Raw genomic sequence first — 21,548 nt, forward strand, 5'->3', positions numbered from 1 at the left:
GCATTCATGCTTCTGTAGGAGTGGATGTTTCTTAGTGATTTTTGGATGCTTTCTTGGGGTCTTTCGCAGTATTGTTTTCCAGATTAAGTTGATTAGTTTGGTAATTAAATAAATAGTGTAAGACCCTTCTTTTGGGGAAGTTCATGAGTTAATGAAAATTTATTGAGCACCCAGCAGATCTCCAGACGCTGACCTAATGCTTTAAACAACCTGATCCTCACCCTATATAATAAGGGGCGTAGTATTATCTGCATTTTGCTGATGGCAAACGTAAAACCCAGAGGGGCTGAGTCACTTCCCCAGGCAGGGAAGGGCCCAGTGCTCCCTACGGAACACAGTCAGCTGAGGGCACGTGTTTGGACTGGATCATGGAATCCACTGAAGATAACGAATGCTGATCGCAGCACTAACCAGGACTCCCCAGTAGAAACCAAGAATGCCCAGGGGCCTAAGGGAGATTCCTGTTTCTTTAATTCTTTGTATGGGGCCATCAATGGAGGTTCTCCTCAGAACATCATTTTCTCTAGGGCTCAGTAAAAATGGGGTCGGTGCTCCTGGTTGTGCCAAGGTGACAAGTACATGTGTGTAGCCAGGGCCGGCAGCGCCCTCAGCAGTTACTCACCTGAAACGGGGCAGGCAGTAGAAGATCCCAGACAGTCTTAGGGGCTAGAGGGAGGAGCTGTCTCTAACTGGGCCCTGCCTCATCTGATACGCTCTGCTGGAGTTTCTGGAGGGGCCCAATAAACCTCCCAGGCTCCGAACAAATTGGGAAACTTTAAAATATTAGATGGGAGCCAAACAACACCTGTATAAGACTAAGTTAGTAGATGCAGCTTAGCAGGAGAGCCGAACAGACCCACTACCTGACCCTTGGAACCAGGCACATTTACCCATGATGGCCACACTGGCCCCAGGCAGGCCTCCCCATGTGTGCACTGGCTCACATGGGGACAAAGAAGGTACATGAGCTGAGCACAACCAGCCTCTGCATCCTAAATTTACCAGTCAGATAAAGGCGGAGGCAGAGCGAGGCCGGCAGTTAGAACAATGGAGCTCCCTCTACAGGGAAGGTAACTTCCAGAGTGGTAAACAAGCGAACTGAGGGGGAATGACTGGAAGTGTGGGCAGAGATTCACCGGAGCCCCTCCCTGCCAAGTGTTATGCAACCCTGTTTCACTTTCTAGGCACAAAGGTGCATTTGAATATGTACTTTCGAGTCGTCTGCAAGTTATGTCCATTTTAATTCAAGTTTATAACTCTGGACAGGAGAGCACGATGCTGTGGATTACCCAGTACCTGGGTAACTGTGCTACTGATTACACAAAACATCCCCAAAGCCATTTCCCCTGGCCCTGCTGGGCCCACCTTTTTCCCAGCTCCCCCTCAGGCCTCAGCTGAGTGGCAATTGCTGCCTCCTGGCCAGGGCAGGCTCTCTCCAGGTTTCCCAGCTGCTGTCACTCATCTTGCTGGCCTCCTGACAACCATGGTAATGCCCATCACATGATGATCAGCTGGTCCTCGGGGAGATGCCTCATTTATGCATTTCACATAAGCAACTTCAGCTCTACACCCTTGGCATAAAATAGAGAAGGAAGGAGAGGGGGGAATAGCAGTAGGAACTCAAAACTCAGTAAATGAGCTCAGGTCTGGATCTAGAGTAGATGCTCAGTAAATATTCTCCTTCAAAAATAACTCCACAACCAAGGGTGTAAGTCAAATAGGAAAACCAAGGGCAGAGATGAGTTTCAGCTGCAGACATCTGGAAAAATATCCCGGAAGAAGCAGGAGATGCACAGGGTCTCGAAAGAACTGAACTAGAGACTTTTATAAGCCACGAAATAGGTCAGATGAGAAGTGAGCACGAGGTCATTCAGAATTGGCATAAAGCCCAAAGAATGGAAGTCACTTGCCTTAGATCACCCGGGAGGTAAAGTGTAGAGCAGAGATTCCAGCTGAGCAAGCACTGTCTCCCTGGCTGTGGCTCTTCCACTGAATGCTCAGGACAGGCCCCCTTACCTGGTATACCCCACAGAGCTTCAAACGAGGACAGGCACAGTGCACTGAATGTGTTTCATTCCTAAGCAGGAAGGCAGTTCCTCACATTCTTTCTGCAGGAGTTAAACAGAAGTTGATTTTATTTTCTCCTGCCCCCACTGGAACTCTCAGGGAATAATGCTTGGGTCAGTTTTTGCCCCCATCGAAAACATAAAACTTGACTTCGTGTTATCCTTTCACCCTAAAGAAATTAGAAGTATCTTACAGTGACCGTTTACCTAGAATTGGGGCCAGGAATGCCAGGACAACATACCACAGGACACCTGCTCTCGTCCTGGAAGGACAGGTCCACACCATAGAAACTCTTCTGGGCCCTAAAAGCCGTGGTGTCCTGTGAACTGTCTGAAAGCCAGATCTGCTCCTGGGACCTGGTCTTTCTGGCCCAGATGACAGTATTCCTCAGACATGGAGACAAATCTAGGCTAAGAAGGATGATGTCTTGGGGCCGGCCCGGTGGTGCAGCGGTTAAGTTCGCACAGTCCCCTTCTCGGCAGCCTGGGGTTCACCAGTTTGGCTCCTGGGTGCGGACATGGCCCCGCTTGGCAAAAGCCATGCTGTGGTAGGCATCCCACACATAAAGTACAGGAAGATGGGCACGGATGTTCGCTCAGGGCCAGTCTTCCTCAGCAAAAAGAGGAGGATTGGCAGTAGTTAGCTCAGAGCTAATCTTCCTCAAAAAAAAAAAAGGGATGATGTCTCATTCTTTGGAACAGTAATATGTGCCAGGCACTGAGCCAAGAGCTTCACAGATGTGTTATCTTGTCAGAGCCTCCGGTCAGCACTCAGGTGCAGTGCTGCCAGCCCCATTTTACAGAGAAAGGGTATGCTCACTAACAGAGCTGGTGAGGGTGGCAGCCCAGATCCCAAGCCCCAGGCATGACGCTGTCCCTCCCTCAGCCCTTCCACCTCAGCCTTAGCACTTACAACAGGGGTGTGTCACTCAAAAGGCAGCTGGCTGGTTAGAAGAGTTCCCCTTTTTTTGGGGGGGTCTACTTTGTGTCCTATATTATATATTAACATTTTATTTAATCTTAACATCTCTGCAAGGAAGATACTGTTCTCCACATTTTTCAGATAAGAAAACTGAAACTCAGAAAGGTTAAGGAACGTACCCAAGTTGCACAGCTACTAAGAGACAAAGCCAGATTTCAAACCCAGGTGTGCCTGGTTCCAAAAAGCCTGTGCTCTGTTCTGGGCCAGTCTGCTCCTGAGACTCAGAGTTAGTGCTTGGGCCTGGGGTCTGGCTAGGGCCAAACCCTTCAGCACCTGTCTAGCCTCCCACCTCCCCAACCAGGGTTGGATGGGAGTGGGTGTTCAGCCCAACTGGCATTCTCAGCTGCCAAGGGGCCTGAAAACCAGTAAAGAGCAGGTCTGCCCTCCCAGGAACCTGTGGCAGAAGCTGCCATTTCACAGGCTCCCAAGGAAGCCCCAGGGAAGGAGGAAAGTCTTCTCTTAGCCCTAGAGGCTGCTGGAGGGTTTCAGGACCTCACCCTGCAGCCCTGGCTCAGAAACATCCTCAAGACAAGGATGAGAGCTCACCTTGTGCAGGGAGCAAACTATGGAACAGATCACCACCACCAGAGTTCTGACACACTGACAGAAACGAGAGCCGGATTCTCCCCAGCCCTAGCCCTCCCCACATCCAGCACGGGTCCTGGCCTGTAGTAAGCTCTTGAAAAATCTTACCTTTATTGAGTTATATGTACTGCAGAAAATATTTCCATGCATGCCCAACCCGTGGGCTTTGTGCAGGCCCAGTCTCTGCGAGACTCTGGGTGGTGCTAAGGCACCTGAAGATGCCTGTCCACTAAGGGCTTGCACATCCTCAGAGGCTTTTTCAGCTGTTTGGAAGAAACACCTAGAGAGCCTTCTGATTGAGCCTAGTACTGTGAGCATGATGGGAGGAGAAACCGTGGAGCAAAAACAGACATAACGAGAGCCCTTTCCTGACGTCAGCCAGGGCTCCAGAACAGGGAAGGCCACAGCCCTCGGCAGCTGTTTCCTTCAGACCCAACCAAGTACCGGAGCACATTTTCCACTGCAGGCTGACCTCGGCTTGATTAAAACTTGCTGGGTGTGCTGGAGTACATATTTGGTCTCCTTCCTGCTTGATCAAAAGTGACTGTTCCCTGGTCGTCTCCTTTCAGAGGAGGAAGTTAGATGAAAACACACAACTTGGTGGAATTCCACCTCAGCCTTGACCAGAGCCCCTGGCCTATGGCTCAGAGCTGGACACTGAAGATTTTCATTTGGGGCCCTGCCTAATAATTGGTTCTCTCTCGCGCCGTGCTGATGAGGAAGCAGCGGTTATCCATCATCCTGCAGTTCCCTTTATTAATTCAGTCAGCGCTGATTCTATATACCAAGCACCATGCTGGCCTGACATGCAGAGAGTAAAGGGCACCTCACCACTCATAGCCTTGGCCGAGGAGGGTGGGATGGCGATGGAGGGAGCGTGCCATTAAGTGAGTGACACTAGCTATGTCGGGGGAGGGAGGGGATTTCCCCCTTAGCCCTCGAGTTCTTGTGGCTGGACTAATAATAAAATTAATACAAAACAGATTAACAGGAGAAAACCCAACTTAATACACACATACAGGAGATCATAAAAATGATGCATGAGAAATAACCAAAGCAGGCAGGTGCTATAGTTTTTACACAATCAATCAATCAGTGAGGATCTGACAGGACAAACTTAAGTTTGGGGAGTTGATTAGGAAGCAATCTAAGCACAGCTGGGCTTGGGGCAGTCAATTCCTGAGAAAGTCAGCAGGTGTGTCTATCCAGGCTTCCCCCCGAATTCCCCTTCTCCGGTGACGTGACGAGGCCGTCTCCCTCTCTCGGGGCGGCGAGGGCACCTCCCGCGGGAGCCTGATCTCCTGCCTTGCGGGGGAACAGAGCGGGTCAGTGCCCCTTCGGCACTGCCGCCTCTCAAGTGGCTTTAGTTCCGAATAATCAGTAGGCCAGCGTGGGCCCGTCGGGCGGCAGCAGCGGCTCCGTCCTAGTGGAGGGGGCACGGGCACCCGGCCGGGCAGCCGGGGCTCCCCTCGGGCTCCGGGCCGGGCGGGGCCATGGGGGCCGGCGGGCTGGGCTGGCGCGGGCGTCGGGACCGGGAGGCGGCCCCCTCACGGCGCCCGCTTGTGTCCCGCAGGTCTCGGATCCGCAGAGAACTGTTCATCGAGGAGATCCAGGCCGGCAGCCAGGGCCAGGCCGGCGCCAGCGACTCCCCGTCGGCCCGGAGCGGCCGCGCGGCGCCCGGCTCGGAGGGCGACAGCTGCGACGGCGTGGAGGCCGCCGAGGGCCCGGGCGCCGCGGACGCCGAGGAGTCGGGCGGCCCCGCGGCCGCCGCCAAGTCTCAGGGAGGGCCGGCCGAGGCGGCCGCGGCCCCGGAGGAGCAGGAGGAGGCGCCGCGGCCGGCGGAGAAGGCGCAGCCGCCGCCCTCGGGGCCCCCGGCCGCCGCGGACGACGCCGACGGCGAGGGCCGGGCCCGGGCGCCACCGCCGCCACCGCCCGAGGGCTCCGCGGACGGCCCGGGGCCCGTGCCAAACTCCGCCGCCGCGCCCGCGGCCGGGGAGGACGCCGCTACCTCAGCCGCGCCGCCGGCGGAGGGCCCGTGCCGGGCCCGGGACGGCGCCGACAGGAGTTCCGCTTTGCCAAGCACCAGCGCGCCCGCGGCCGCCCGCAGGGCCAGCTCGCTGCAGAGCCTCTTCGGCCTCCCGGAGGCGGCGGGCGCCAGGGACTCGCGAGACAACCCCTTGAGGAAGAAGAAGGCTGCGAACTTGAACAGCATAATCCACCGCCTGGAGAAGGCCGCCAGCCGCGAGGAGCCCATCGAATGGGAGTTCTGAGAGGCGCCGCCCGCCCGTCGCGCCCCGCCGGGCCGAGCCGAGCCGGGCCGGGCCGGCCGAGCGGGGACGGGCCGAGCCGAGTCTGGCCGAATCTCGCCGGGCCAGGCCGAGTCTGGCCGAGCTGGGCCGGGCCGAGCCGAGTCGAGTCGGGTCGGGTCGGGCCGAGCCGAGTCTTGTCGGGCCGAGCTGGGCCGAGCCGGGCGGGCAGAGGGGCGGGCGCCGACTCCGCGGCCTGGACCGTGTTGCGCACTTACCGCCCTGCGGGCCACAGGGCAAAATCGCCATAGGCCAAGGTGCATATAGAAAACAAAGGAGCATTAAGCCCAATCTATGTCGTGTTTTCAAGGAAGAAAACGGAAATGTGTAGTCGAGCTTTTTTGTACCCTGAAGTGTTTTTTTTATTGCCCTAAGTGATTTCCACAGGTTCTGGAATAACTCTTACAGCTTTGCCTTGTGCCCTCCTCTTTCGTGTGGGCTTTAAAAAAAAAAAAATCAAACCCACATATTAAAAGGGGGCTTTTTATCTGCCATCTAATGGCTTCAGAGCGATAATACACTATTATCTTCTTAAACCAGGAAAAAAAAGGGGGGGGGGATTTTTCAGAAAAATTAAAAAAGAAAGTTTTTGTAGCTGTTCAGTTGCCACTAAGAGATTGCACAGTCAAACCGACTCTAAACACACTAGTTTGGATTCCTAAATATTTTCAAGTAAAGAATCTTCTCGTTTGAAACTTTGAATTAAAATAAAACACATTTACTCCACATATTTTTTAACAAGAAGAAAAGTCACATCAGGAAACTGATTTTGTGGTAGCTGACGTAGTGTTTTCTTGTACGTGAATAGAATCCTGACATGTAGTGCACATTGATCCATAGCTTTAACTGACTCCGGGCTTTTGCTGCCCAGGGTCTGTTTAATACACTCCATTCTAGGCCAAATCAGGACAAAAAGAAAAGATCCGAATCTAGGTATTTTATAATCTGCTTTTTAACCTCTAACCGCAGAGCACGCTGATCAGACCTCATATCTCGGAGGTTTAGGAGACAAGTTAGAACTGTAGCATGTACCCGTTCATTTTGTTTAATTTATGGTGTCCACGTCTGTGTTAGTGCGTCTGCACGTGCGCGAGCATTCAAAGCAAGGAGGAAAGAGTAGGCCGCGAAGGTGGCAGCAGGCAGTTCTGGGGCCAAACGGGGCCGCCCCTCAGAGACAGCAGTCTTTCCTTGGCACAGAAGGCACCGCACCTCACACCACTCTCCTGGGCGCCTGATGGACTGAGCCCCACCAGGGGACGCCGCTCCCTGGGCCTGGGCAGGGCTGGCACGCGCGCTCTCTCTTTCCCTTCCTTCCCACCACAAGCACTGATGACTGTTGACGTCGTGGGAAGCTTCCTTCCCTGCAGAAGAGAGATCGTGGCAGTCTGGGCTCTGCTCCCACCCCTGTAGAGATGGCCCAAACTCACACCAAAACGCTGATGCTCTTCACTTCCAGACCAGACCATTGGCCCTTCATTCTTTTTGCCTCTTGGAGCGTTCCTTTATGCACAGTTTAGGGAGTCTAAGTACAAATCAGAAGTCTAACTTGTCTCTGATTCCTCCTGTTGTCTATGTGTATATGCGTGAGAATAGAGGCGGATGAGAGTGTGCGTGTGTGCGTGTGTGCAATTTTATACGTCTGTGTATTTTCTTAAGTACCTGTGCACACATAGAGTGCATTACTGCCACCTTTTTTCAATAAGCTGTTTTCTCAGTTATGGCTTCTACAAGTTTGCTAATTTAGACTCCTTTATTGCCATATCTTTAAACTAACAATAGATGATTTCGGTATATATATATATTTTTTTTTGCTTATTTATAGGTGCTGTATTTTATTATCTGATTGTTAGGAAGGGATGAAAGGGGCAAATATTCTTTAGAGGGATAGACTGCCGGCAGTATTGGGTATAATTTACAAGATGTAGTTGTCAAACTGTATATTACTGATTGAAAACTTTTTGACCGTATTGTGTATCATTGAAACTTTTGTCTTAGGTCAACATCTTTGGATGACATTTTAATGGTGCATTCATTATTTCTTAAGTTTAATTAATATTACCTTTTTTGATTTGGGGAGGGTGGGAGGGAGTTATAATTTTAAAGATATGCTCCCGCTATTACACCTCAGTGTGCTTGTATTAATTAACTTGTAGGGCTTGACTGTAAGATGTGAAACCACATTTCTTGCATGATGTTTTAGAAATTACGTATTTCATTTACAGTCTTTAACCTGCAACTGCAACACTTAGATCAAGTTTTCACCAATTTAAGAGTCACTACACTAAAGACAATGCCTTTTCATGAATGAGAAGTTTTCAGAAGGCTCTAGGAGGCTGGGAGGCAGGCTGGTTGTCTCTTGATAGTTGCATCATCTCCGAACTTGACATCTGGTTCAGTGAGAAGAGAATTCAAGATGGAGGAGCTTAAGGGGAAAGGGATGAACATCTGGCTGAATTCAGGTGCATTACGAAGAGCGAGTTTGGGTTAGTGACCTTAGGACAGTGAGTGGCAGAGCCCCTGACAGTACTGTGGTGTCCTCTCCACGAAAACCTCGAGGGAATTTTGTCATCACGTGTGATGAGTCTCTAAATACCTGATTTTCATGAGAATGAAAAGCAGGGAGTAAACAGGAAATATTAGGGTAGTATTTTAGTTTTTAAAGGCATGACTGTTATTTACAAAGGTGTTAAATCCGAGGAAATGGGAAAAGTATAAATTTGTCCACCCTAGTGGCCAAAGTGTCACAGTGTAAAACAGCCACTTTGGCTCTTCCAAGCAATTCCGTAGTTTTTGTGTTTGGTTGGTTGGTTTTTTTAACTAGGTTGTTGTTGATTTCCATTCTGTCTTTTTTGCCAGACTTACATCTGGGTGCTCGATGCAATCAGTTGGTTCAGTTTTGCTCCTAGTTCCGTGGTTGTGTTTTCCTATTTATTTTTATTGCGACCCCAAGCCTGTGGTCTTCTGTGCTAAGCCGTCACCCTCTGCAATTCTTCTAAGAGCTGCCGCTAAGTGACAGCAACCTGTCGGGGCCAGGGCGGGGGTGCCCCTCCTCGACACACCCCTGAGTTTGAGCCTAAGGGTGGATCTTTCCTCTTGATAAGCAATATTCAAGTGCCTTGAACAGCATCCTCTCTGCGGGGTTTATCTTCGGTTGGCTGGCGTTCCAAGCAGTCGCTCCCAGAGGCAGCCCAGCTCCTCCGCTTCACGCTCCATCGGTTTAAAAAGCTGATTTGTACCTCTCCCCTGGGGAAAACGGTTCCGTATAAAACACTAACACTTAATTACAAGCTCCATTATACCATTTTAAATGGCTTCTTTTTGTTAATTGGAGGCAGTGTTCATAACTTAAGGTTTTTGCCATTACTTAGCTGGCTAAGTGGAGGCTCAGCGTCAAGTCAGTGTTCACGGTCAGCCTCTTGACCCTTGGTTCCTGCCCACGCTCTCGGTGGCATCTCAGGTGGAGGTGTGTGGCTTCTGTCCCAGACCGTGCCCGCTCGCTTCCACCGCCTGGCTCCCAGGCAGCCTCCTCCCTTGAACTTCTGGATCAGTCAGGCTGTCTGTAATTTCTTTCCACCGGACCACTCTTCTTTAGAAAGGATTACCACAGCCATTTGGCTCAACTCAGTTATTATCGGAGCCCACCTGCCTGAGGAACATCACGACACAAGGTGGCTACAGTCAGCACACAGCCCCGGGATGCAGGCCAAGGAGACGGCTCCAGGAAATGCCAGGATCTTGACTCATGACTACTATCAAACCATGGCCACTATGTCTGGGAAAGTGACTGAGGCGAAAAGCTGACAGTTCGTGGCCTCCCTGGCACGGTTCCCTGTACTTGCAAAGCACAAATGCCTCCCTGCCCAGTCTCCTTCCTGTTGGCATCTTTGTTTTTTCCCCATTTGAAAACCACCCTGTCGGATGTGGACGTTCGGGCGGGTCTGCTGGTTGGTGGTCCAGACCCAGAGTGCTACAGAGCTTTGGGTTAAGTGTTCCTCTGTGTGCTCTCTGGCCATGAGAGGCCCACCCACATCCCAAGCCCAGCTGGCCAGCTCTAGAAGAAAGGAAACACCCCGACTGCCTCCTTGGCCCGGGCCACATCCCTCGTGCAGCTCACGAGCAAACCCAGCAGAAGGCAGATTGTGCTCTGATCCGGGGGAAGGCTCTGGCGTCGGACGACACCCTGCGATCATGTGGCAGTCATGCCCTAAGAGACTGGCACAAGCCACGAGATGAGCTCGGTCCGCAGGCAGGTGCCTTCCCGGCTGAAGTTGGACTGGGTGTCTGTTCCCCCTGAACTCGTGTCCTTCCAGGCAGAGGTGATCGATGAACTCTATTGACATTCTATGCAATGTTTTTCATTCCTCTGATTCTAGAAAAACAAACCTCACTGGAAACAGCAGAGGGCCCAAGGGGAGTGTACACGCGCCCTTCTGGGATTAGCACAAAGAACCAGGGGTGGTGACTTACTGGATCTTGAGCCGAGGACAACAGCCCTTGCCTTAAATGCACTGTGACAGGCGCCTCTCAACAGGCCTGTGAGAACAAGAGTCTGCCCTTAGCCATCCCAAGCCCCTACTTTCTGAGGCCAGTAAGGCAGCTGTGCGGGAGATGGAGCAAGGCGAGGTTCCAGCATGTGTGGCGAGCATGGTGGGCTGTTAGCCGCGCCCCTTCAGGCTGGAGGTTTGGCTCCCTCCCTGGATTTCCTCCCTTGTCACACTCCTCATTTGTCCCCTTCTACCTCTCTAACCCATGCTCCCACTCGATGTCACTCCTCGCCCCACACCCCTCAGAAGGAAGAGAAAAAGCTAGAAACGTGGCATCCATGAGTAGCTCTTGGCCTGGTGGTCAGGCAGGCGCTTTCTGTCTTTTGTGAGCTCAACATGGACAGACAGCTGCGCTCTGCGAGGCACATGGATTTTTCTCTTGATTTCCACCTGTTCCTGAAGCTCTGACAGCTGTTTCCTTTGCAGGCAGGGGCAGTCTCAGGCCTCACAGGGGCTTGTCTTTGGCCTGCCTTTGCTTTCTGCCCCTTTCTGCTCAGCTGTGAAGATCCGTCACAGCCGTTTCCCTTGCCCTGGGCTGCCCCTCAATGGCCACGTGAAGACACTTCCCCAGGATTCCTGCCTGGCTTCGGGGACCCCTGTCTTCGTTGTCTCTGGCACTGGGAGGTTGTGACTTCAGCTCCACTGTGAGCTCTCCTTTGGAAGCATCTCAAGGACAGGAGAGGATGTGGCGTTCTCCAGCTCCCACGCCCAGCCTTCAATCGCAGGACCCTTTCCTCCCAAAAGAATGTACCGGTTTCCACCCAGGGCCGCTGGTTGGATGTGGGAGAATCCCCTCTGGTCCTGGATTCTCTTGACGAAAGAATTTGGAAGTGAGACCTTAAGGATTTGTGCCATCACCGTGTGCTTGGGCATCTACCAGGAGAAGCTCACATGTCGAAGTCCCCCCATGCTTCTGCAGTTTGGTTTGGGCCTCGGTGGCATTAGGGGAGCCTTCATGACCCCCAAGGCAGAGCTCCTGCCCTGAGTGGCAGGTGGTGGCCTGGGGCTCCAGCATGATGTAGTTCCATTTCCAATGCATCGGATGTCCATCTGGCCAGCACGCTCACTTGCTAAGAGAATGGTCCAGCTTGACAATATTATTTCCATTCCTATCAGTTTCTGCCTTTTTGTTGATGAAAACTACTGGGAAAAGAGGAAAACAAGTTCCCAATTAAAGTTCCAGAAAGATCCAGCCTGTGAAACCCTTTGAGATGTGCCGAAAGCTGAGGCCAAGGCCCTCGGGGTAAATTAAGACGAGGAGGAAAGGGGCGTGGGGCTCAGGGAGCTGGGCGTAAAATGAGCCTCACCGGAGTCTTCCCTACCCTGGAGCCCTGGCAGCCTCTGAGCGTCACGCCTGGTCAGGGAGGAAGAAGGAAATGTGGTCCCCCTGTCTGTCCCACCTGGAGGAACTGCCCCCACTGTCCAGGCCTTGCCACCGCCCCTCCCCATCACCTGCCCCCCAAAGATCCCGTGTCCACACTGTCAGTGGCATCATCCCTATTTTCATTTTTGGATGAAGTGACATTTAGCTTTAACAAGACATTTCCAAAGCGCCTAGTCTCCTCCCAAATGCTAACTTTAAAAGTTGGGCATTATAGGCGAAGAATCCTAAAAAAGGCTAGTGAGAGAAAGACATTAGGCTATGCATAAATGTGCACTTCCCCACCCCCTGGTATTACACTTTTAAAGTCCCCTGGAGTTGCTTTCCGTGAATCGTTTTTGTTTATCCAATAACATTAAGAAGTAGAGTCTGTGTTACTGTAATTTCTGTCGTGTTTAGGCTTTAATTTCTACCACAAAATATGCTGTATGCTATGTATCGAGCTTTCTGTGATCAGAAAGGAAAGGTGCCTTAAATCCCAATGTCACGGCTACACCCCTATGGAAAAGAATCAAAAGCACAGTGTGGACGGAAGCCATGGGACTTCCGCTGGTGAAACCAGACGCCAGTCAGCAGGACGCATTGAAGTGGCACGGGGCTGCTTTTGTTTGATAGTTCCGTTTTTCTCCTTTTTCATTGTCCTTTTTTTCTTCTTTTTTTTTTTTGTAGTTTGCTTTAAACAGAAAGCACTTAAATAGATGACTATGTGTAAAAAGCTCTGTGCAATAGAAATCCTTTCGCTTCATTTTTAAGAGATAATGTATTGCACACCAAATGAACTCGAAGTAAGCTTTAGACCCGGGCGATTCAGGTTGTGGACGTTCACTGTAGTTCTGTTTGTTCATGAACTGAAGGGAAAACAGGCCTCCCCAGCACCCCCCCGCCCCTCCCTCCCATCCCAGCCTGCCTGCTGTCGCCCACCCAGCTGGAGGTGCAGGGCCCACGGGCGCCGGCCGGAAGCCCAGGCTGGGTGGCAGGGCGGGAGTTTGTGACTCAGCAGCTGAGAACTCTGAGTGTGACACCACAGCCATCCCTTCCAGCACTTAACCTTTTCTTGAGATGGATTGACTGCTACTGACCTGCCAGCGTGCGTGAGGATAATTATAAAAGGATTATTTCCTTGAAAAAAAAATTATTTCTATCCTCTTCTATTTATTATTAGGTTAATCATTTAAGTACTTATCAGGAGTGTATTGTTGTTTTGTATTGTTATTGTTATAAATGCTTTTTGCTATCACTCCAGTGGTTAACTGTCTTCTGCCTCCTGCCCTCCCCGCCCCCCAAAAGAACCAAAGGGTCTGGGGGTTTGCTGGGGGCGCAGAGGGGGCTTTTCCAGCAGAATCAGACGTCTGTCTGCAGAGTAGCCACTCAAAAACTGGTGGTCTCCCCGTGTCTAACTTTGTAAATGAGAGAGTTGAACAAAAATCTCCCAATGTAAGGAAGTGCCGAGTGGAAGAACACTCGAGAGAGGAGCTGCAGAGGAGACTTAGAAAGGCAGAGTTCAGTTCCCCAAAGCCTCCTAGAGCCTCTGGTAAGACTTCTGGGTTCATGACGCTTCGGGAGCCCTGGTGGGTGAGGGCGCGGCGGCCTGCCCTGGACCCACTGCCGAGTGAGGGAGGGCTTTCTTGCAAGGCTCCTGTGGGCTGACGTGTTTTAGTTGGCTTTTGTTGTCATTGTCGTCGTTTTCCTTGCATACAAAGTTGGTCAAAACCATCTTGCAAAGCAACAGTGTTTCTTAGTCCAGCTATGGCTTGAGGACCTACACCAGGGAGGTCGTGGAGGGCCCCCAGTCCCCCTTGATGTGGTTAAGTGTGGAGGAAGGTGAGATGTGGGGCAGAGCTCTCTGCAGCTAGAAGCACAGCCAACAAGACACCTAGTTGCTTGCTAAGCGGGTCTGAGGATGAGGTGGGGCTGGCCTGGGCCGGAGAAGGAGCCAGGTGGGGCCAGATGGCCGCCTGGGCTCCCACAGGCCCCGCCCCCCCCACCCCCCCACTCGCGTTCTGTGCCCTGACTTCTCCCCTTCTCTGCAGTTGCCAGGGGTCCTGATTTTGTTCTCATCTCTTCTAAAGCAAGCCCTCCAATGAAATGGCGGCCCCCATCCCCCAAAGGGTTTTCAGTTCTCTCTAATTAGTCTATGCATTTCTCTCTCTCGAGCCCTTTTCTGCCTCTTTCCTTGAGAAAACGGGCATCTCATGTCCCACCATCTGAGACCCCTCAGAAAATGCTGTGCATTTTGGAGACGTGAGGATTCGTTCCAAATTCTTAAAGCATTTGAGAATAACTTGTCATAAAAGTGGGAAAAAAAAAAGAGAAGGTGGTTTTCCCCACGTCCCTTTCCACTGAGTAAGACCTAGCTCTTTGCGATTGTGCAATAACTACTTGCTGTGAGAGCGGGTAGCGCCACGCCTGTCCAGACTACTAACACAGCACAAGACGAGCGCGCACCGAGTGGCCGACTTCTTCCGGAAAACTCTTAATAAAATAAGCTCAGCTCCCCCGTGTATTGTGGTGTCTTACATTTTAGCAGTATTTTATATTTTCTGTAACGCACTAAGTCTTAGATGTTTTTAGAGCTCGTTTGTTAATACAATCACAGACTTCTTTTTTTGTTTTAAATCTTCACCGAGACCCAATTGACCAAAAAAAAAAAAAGCGTCCTTTTTGTACAAACAGCTTTGAGAAGCCTCTGTTCTGTTGCTGTGACCCACCTCTGGTAACATTTTCTTTCTTGCTCTTTGTTTTCGGCATTAAGAGTCAAAAGTTGATCCGGCTGGCACTGGGGTGGGGGAGGCACCCGTCGGCCCCTCGGCGTTGTCCCTTCTGTCTTTGGTTAGCCATACGATGTTTGTTCTCAGCACTGTACAACGGTCCCTATATGATATGGAGAAGCAATATCACTGTATGAAACTCACACCATGTATTATTATTATTCACTAGCACCCTAGGTGTGATAATTGAAGTAAATATCTTTTATACAAACACAAGAACGTGTGGGTTGTTTTTATTTAAAGGGCTCTGGCCTGAGGAGAAGCAGCAAACACTTTCATTCTGGGTCCAAAGGGCACCTCAAGACTTGCCACCCCGAGGTAGCCGTCCCTCCACCTTCCCGTGCTTCCACTGGCGTGTGGCGTCCGAGCAGGGCTCAGCAGAAACCGGGGCCGGGGTAGGATGTGTGGGAATCTGGGCACATGGTCTGTGCTCCATAAGGGCCTGCGTCCCTGCTTACTCTTGTCACCCTTACTGTTCAGGTATCCTTGACTCGCCGACCCCCTGGCAGCCGCTTCCTCGTCTGTGAAATGGAGACACCCTTACCTGTCTCACAGGCTTGTGAGGATCAGGAATGGTGGCCGACCATGCTGGGTGCAGCACGGGCCTGATGGCTGCAGCCCAGTAAGTGGGGCTTGGGTGCCCAGGGCCACGGGCAGGCACCTCTGCAGAGCGGCTCATACCCAGCCAGCATCCTGGCCTCAGCCTGCTCTGGGTTTGGGGGAGTCTCTTGCTTTGTCCCTGACTCCTGATGTGGAAGAGGACCAGCCAAGGGCTCCTGTTAATGTGGGCAAGTGAGTGGGAAGAGGAAGGAGGGAACAGTGTCTTGTGAGTTTCTGGAATGATTGGGCTCCTGAGAAGGGGCCTTTCCAGCCAGCGCTCGGGGCTGGTGGTGAGAGAGCTCTGCAGAGTTGGCTGTTAGGTGGTCCACATGCTTGTGGCCAAGGATGTTTCTCATCTCAAGATCTACGGAGTTGGAAAAGAATTGCCATCCCCACCGATGTGACTGGTTGGGGTGGGGGTGGGGGGTATGAGTTCACCGTGCGTTAATATGTAGGATTCAGAACGTGAAACTCCCATGTGTGACACAGAACCATGGGCGTCTCTCGGAGTCGCACTGAACTCCATCCTCCAGTGGACACCCCAGAGCGCAGGCCAGCCTCCCACCAGTGCCTGGTGTTCCCGGAAGCCCCATGTCTCATCTGGTCACTCAGGGACGCGGGTGTGTCTAGAGCTGCCCCCTCAGATGGGAGAAATGAGCATAAAACCAGCAGAGCTCTCCGGTTTGACGGCTGACAAACTTAAATCTAACTCAGCTAACATTCTGCTGCTTTTCTGTTTGCTAGTGTGGGTAAGCCCCCACTTTTTAAAGATCCGTTAACTAAATGAAAATATAAAATGCAAAAAAAAAAAAAAACCTACTTAGCCCAAAGTCTTTTTACCCAGGAAGTCTCCCCAAGTGCTTCTAAAGTGAGATTTAATTGAGCAAACCTGCAGCTGCTCATGGTTTTGCAGGCTGACTCTGTTTTTGTAAACTGCCAGCTCCAGAGGCAGAAAAGAGAGCAAGATTTCATCCTCTGGCTGCAGTTGGGTGATGTCCCCAGGCCAGACAGGGTGCTCGGGGGTGGCCTGGGGTGGCCTTTCTCCTCTCTCTCTAGTTAAGGGGTCTGAACAAAATGCTGTGCTTATTTGATGCTCTGAGGAGCACAGTTGCAGTGTACATGCTAAGGCGACGTGATGATATAATTATTGGCGTGCGCGAGTCGTCCGCGACGCTTCTGTCTGCTTGTGTTTAAAAGGGCCTCCGAGTGGCTGCCGTGGGTATGTTGCTCCTTCCTCCGCGGCCCTGGCATGCCGGCTTTGGGGGGCACACAGCTTGCTGGTCTCGGCTTCAGCACGGCGTTGGTTCCTGTAAGGTGATGGGGCTTGCGTGTGGGGAACCGAGCTGAGAACCCAGAGGGCTGGAGAGAACTGCTGTGATGTTGCTGGGGGGCCCCTGGCCAGCCGGCCCTTCATCCACGTCTCACCCACCCAGGGCGGGGTGAGCTGTGTTCATGGAAGTGGGAGACGCGGCCCGTGCCCAGTCTCGGGCAGGCATTCGTTCGGGAGCCCTCCCTCTTCCAAGAAGCCCAGGCTCTCGAATGTCAATAAGAAGGGCTGTTTTTCAAGCAAAATGGTTTGTGGACAGGTAAAAGCGGAGCTGCTCTGTTCCGGGCGGAGGACTCCAGGGAGTGAGGTTTGAGGACCCCACTCACTTTACAGGGAGGCATGGGGGCCCCTTTTCTGTGGTCATGTATCCCTGCAGTGCAGTCCCAGCATCTTCTCTTACCAACTGTGACCTTGGGCAAGGCTTAGTTGATACTCAGGAAATCCCTTCTGAAAGAGCTTCACTTCCTTGAGCTTCCGCTTCCGTCTCTGTAGAGGGGATGTGATAATGCCAACTCACGGGCAGCCGGGAGGACTAAGTGATTAAGCCTGCAGACTGCTCCGCACAGCCCCGACGCCCCCCACACACCCACAGCCTCTCAGGACATGTCAGTTGTGGCCGTCGACAAGGGTGTTATTTCATCAACTTTGGTTGCTGGAGCAGGAGGGCCCCCTGCCCGGGACCAGGCACTCCTGAGGGTTAGCCGGATCACCAGGGGCTGCCGGCCTAATGTTGCCACCCCTGATGCCCATGATGTGACTGGCATGCAGGCCGGGCAGCAGAGTCCTCCATGCTCAGCAGCTGTCTCTGCAGCCTCCTGCTGAGACTCGAGTCTCGGGTTCCTTGGGTGGCAGAGGCTGCCACCCCTGGACTCAGCCACAGACAGGAAGGAAGGACCCTCCCTGGTCCTCACTCTTGTGGAGAAGGGACTGCGCCTTCCATGGAGGTGGCTTCCTTTTAGAGACCCATCTGACTTAAGCATCCCCACGCCATTACAGCCAAACCCAGAAGCCTCCATGATTGAGGAGACTAGATTCTCTGGAGCAGGGGTTCTCACCTGGGGATGACTTGTCCCTCGGGACATTTGGCAACGTCTGGAGACATTTGGGGCTGTCATAACTTGGGGGGGGGGGGATGCTACTGACATCTAGCAGGTAGAGGCCAGAGATGCTGCTAAATATCCTACAGTGCACAGGACAGCCACTCAACAAACACTGACCTGGCCCCAAGTATCACTGGTGCCAAGGCCTATGGTGAGGGGCAGGCATAGGCTCGGCAGGGCCACTCGGCTTTGCTAAGGCCACCCCCCTCTTGGAGCTCCTTCGCTGATTTACTCAGCAGATGGTCACTGAGGACTGCTCTGTGCCAGGCCGTGCTCCAGGCTAGGTGTCCGGTGGCCTCAAGTCGCTCACAGCACAGGGCAGATGGACCGGGGTGCAGACCACGGCCCAGGCCCGGTCCTGTAATTGGTATTGAGGGGGCATCTGAGCACCGACTTGGGAAAGGGCTGGCGGACTTCGCGGGGAGCGGCCTTGAGACTGGGAGGTGGCATTTTCGGGGGACAGACAGGGAAGGCATGCCAAACTCAGGGGCAGCGCATGCCCAGCTGCAGGGCAGCAGTATGGCAAGCGTGGTGACTCAGAGGACCAGGCAAGCCACGGGGCTGGGGAAGGGCGGCCAGGTGGGAGGGGACGACCTCATTGTTGATGAGAACAAAGCTGAGTCTGGCGGGTGGCAGCTCTGGGAGAAGCTTGTTCTTTCCATCTGTCTGGAAGGACTCGGGTGTAGCCGAGAGTGTCTGCAGCCCCACCTGGAGTGAGGGGGTCCCAGCCAGGGAGAAAGCACCCTTCACACCTCCAGCAAGTGTGTACTCAGTGGCGCCGGCGCAGGGTCACCCTGGGGCTTCATGACAGCAGATCTGTAGTCCCAATGCCAGGACGCAGCCTGGAAGGTTCCGGGTGAGACCTGAGCAGTTATCAGGTGGTGGGACCAGCAGAGGCTGGCAGGCCCTGCCAGGCTCTTGCTGCCAGTGCCCCGCCAGCTCTGCCCACCCTGGGAGACCGTCCAGCCCTTAGGATGCCCATGCACCCTTCCACCCAGAGGGACGGGTGCTTCCCAGCTGGCTGGACGCAGTGAGGGCTCACAGTGTCCCACTGCTGTGGGCGCTGGGGCTATAGCAGGGGACAAACGAAGGGCTGACTTCCGGTAGAGAAGACAGATGGCAGACACAATAAAGAAGTGAGTTACAGGGTAGCTCAGACAGTGACAAACGTTATGGGAGAAAGATGAGGTAAGGGAGAGGGAAGAACACCTGTGGAGGTTCACGTCTTATCAGGGTAGGCCTCGCCGGGAAGGTAACATGGGAACAGTCCTGACGGGTCAGAGAATGAACCACGCAGATGCCTGAGGGAAGAGCATTCCAGGCAGAGGGAACAGTGAGTGCAAAGGTTCTGTGGTACAGAGGTGCTGGGAAGCCAGTACAGCTGGGGCAGAGGGACTAAGGGGAATAGTGGACGGCGACCAGGTCAGAGGCAAGAGGTGGGCAGAGCAGGTGGCCCTTGTAGGCTGATGTAGGGCTTTGCTGTTCCTCTGAGGGTTTGCACAGAGGGGGTCTGATCTTACTGTTTAAAAGCTTCTCTCTGGCTGCTGCTTTGTGACTAGATCGTAGGGGGAGGTTAGGAGAAGGGAGACCAGTGTGGAGGCTGCTGCCATAATCAAGCTGAGAGGTCGTGGGGCCAGCCCGGTGGTGTAGTGGTTGAGTTCAGCGTGCTCTGCTTCGGCGGCCCAGGTTCGTGGGTTCGGATCCCAGGTGCAGACCTACACCATTGTCAGCCATGCTGTGGAGGTGACCCACATACAAAATGGCGGAATATCGGCAGCAGATGTTATCTCAGGGCTAATCTTCCTCACAAAAAAAAAAGATGAGAGGTGACTCGGACCCAATGGTGGCAGTGGTGACAAGTGATTGGATTCTGGATATATTTTGAAGGTAGAGTCAAAAATAGGACTGGAGACAGATTGGATGTCAGGAGTGATACGGAAGAGTGAGGAAGGCCCCAGGGATTTGGCCTGAGCCGCTGAAGGGTGGCCGTGCCTCTGAGGGGAGGCAGCCCCAAGGACGCCACCTCTGGGGGAAGCAGATCTGCGGAGGGGCGATCAGGCTTCAGTTTGGACCTGTTAAGGTTGGACATCCAAGTGATGAGCGTGGAGAGAGCTGGGGACTGCAGACAGACACTGGAGAGGCATCAGCTTCTCGGTGGCACTCAGGTGGCCAGAGTGACCGACAGGAAGGCGTGCAGGGCTGGCGCCTGGGTGCAGCAGCGTTTGGAGCTTGGCAGAGAGGAGACCCAGCGAAGGAAACTGAGAAGGAGCGGCTCTTGGGGCAGGAGGCCCGGGAGGGTGCAGCGACCTGGGCACCAGGTGCTAATGGGTCCATTAGATGAGGGCTGAGGATATAGTGATGTGCAAGGTCACCAGCGACCTTGGAAAGGACAGTTGGCCTCCAAGTCTGAGGGGAAGGTTTACGAAGTGGACACTTGAGAATAGACAGCTTCTTCAAGGAGTTTGCTGGAAGGGCAGTGGAGTCAAGAGAAAGGGGTGGGGGGGGGGGTTTCAGATGGGAGAATAACGCACTCGCATGCTCGTGGAAGGGAGAGGCCGGGCAGGTGGACACTGGGTGGAGGAGACCCTTGCACAGGAGCGAGGGGCTGGCCCCTGCAGGCACTGGGAGCCCTTAGCACTTACCTCTGGCTGCCTCGGGACATACAGGTTCAGAGGCCGGAGGGGTGGATGTGCGGGCGGCTCAGCTCCCCTAAGAACCACCCCCCCCATCAAAGACCTGGGTTGCAGGCAGCAGATTGAATAACACAGGGACTCTGCCTTTGGAAAAACTGTGGGTTTTGACACCCCCAGGCCTCGTCATCTGACTTCAATTGTGATAAGTTTCTTCATTTACTCCATCCGCAGTCAGAAATCATGCCCTGACCGTGCGTCAGAGTCGTCTCCCTAGGTCTTGACCTTGATGCTGCTTGGATTTCTTGCTCCCCTCTGTGAAATACACCCCTAGGAGCCTTCCCAGATTCTCCCAGAAGGTCGAGGTCCCATAAACTTTCTTAAAGGGATGGGAACTGTCTTGGACCTTCTCACACGGGCCACCTTTCAGAGGCGAGGGGTTCGCTCCCCATGCCCTGGCGCTCATCCGGCTGTTGCCGCTTCCTCTCCTAGACACAGCTTCTCCCTCCCCACCAGCTTTTCCCCGGCTGCAGATGCTCCATACTCCTGAAGACCCTCTCTCGAGCATACCCCCCACACCAGGTCTGCCCATCGCTCTGCCCTATCTGGCATCTGTCCGGTGTGGTCCCCAGGTCCCTCCTCCAGGCCCCTGCTGCTCCCTGCCCCGCCACTACCCCGACTGAACTCTCGCCAGTGGATTCACTCCAGCCCGCAGCCCCCTCAGCCATTCTTGAGACCCCAGTGACTTTACTCATTGATGGCTGCTATTCAGCTTGGGGCCTCAACACACTTCCTCCTGATTCCCCCTGCTTCCTGCAGGACAGCCCCAAAAATGTCAGTGTTCCAGAAGGTTCTGGCCATTCTCACTGCAGCACCTTCTGGGGTTCCATGTCCACCGCTGAGGGGCTCAGCCACCCCTGGCCCCAGAGCTCTCCAGGGCCTGCATCGCCTACATCTCCAGCCTCAGGCCCATGGGTCCTGCTCTTCCCCACGCACGCCCCCTTGGCTGTTCCACTAGCTCTTCACACTCACCAGAGCCAAACCATGCTGCTGCTCGCCCCTTCCCCCTTTGGGGGGCCAGTCCCAGGTACAGGTCTCCCCACTTGGGTTCTGTACAACAGTGGGGTCACAACTCTGTCCAGTACCTTCCACTGCCTTGCCCCAGGGCCAGAACTCAAGCTCAGTTCTGCCAGACTCCAGTTCAGGACCCTCCCTTGACACCAAGTGGCCACTGAAGACGTGACCTTAACTTCCTAGTC

At 53.4% G+C, this 21,548-nt stretch overlaps 1 protein-coding gene across 7 annotated transcripts in view; it reads left to right on the forward strand.

Moving 5' to 3' along the window:
- CUX1 (cut like homeobox 1) overlaps positions 1–21,548 on the forward strand; it is a 359,761-nt gene that overhangs the window by 326,382 nt on the left and 11,831 nt on the right. For 4 of the 7 annotated variants that reach the window (XM_044746857.2, XM_070484390.1, XM_044746856.2 and 1 more), the window contains exon 24: positions 5,207–6,037. The exons of the other annotated variants lie outside the window; for them this stretch is intronic. In XM_044746857.2, coding sequence (XP_044602792.2) covers positions 5,207–5,903 — 697 coding nt within the window. In that variant the 3' untranslated portion in view covers positions 5,904–6,037. Of the gene's footprint in view, positions 1–5,206; positions 6,038–21,548 lie in introns of those variants that run through there. 7 annotated transcript variants of the gene reach the window in all.

Source organism: Equus asinus, chromosome 14 (assembly GCF_041296235.1).
Source record: "Equus asinus isolate D_3611 breed Donkey chromosome 14, EquAss-T2T_v2, whole genome shotgun sequence".
NCBI classification, from domain to species: Eukaryota; Metazoa; Chordata; class Mammalia; order Perissodactyla; family Equidae; genus Equus; species Equus asinus.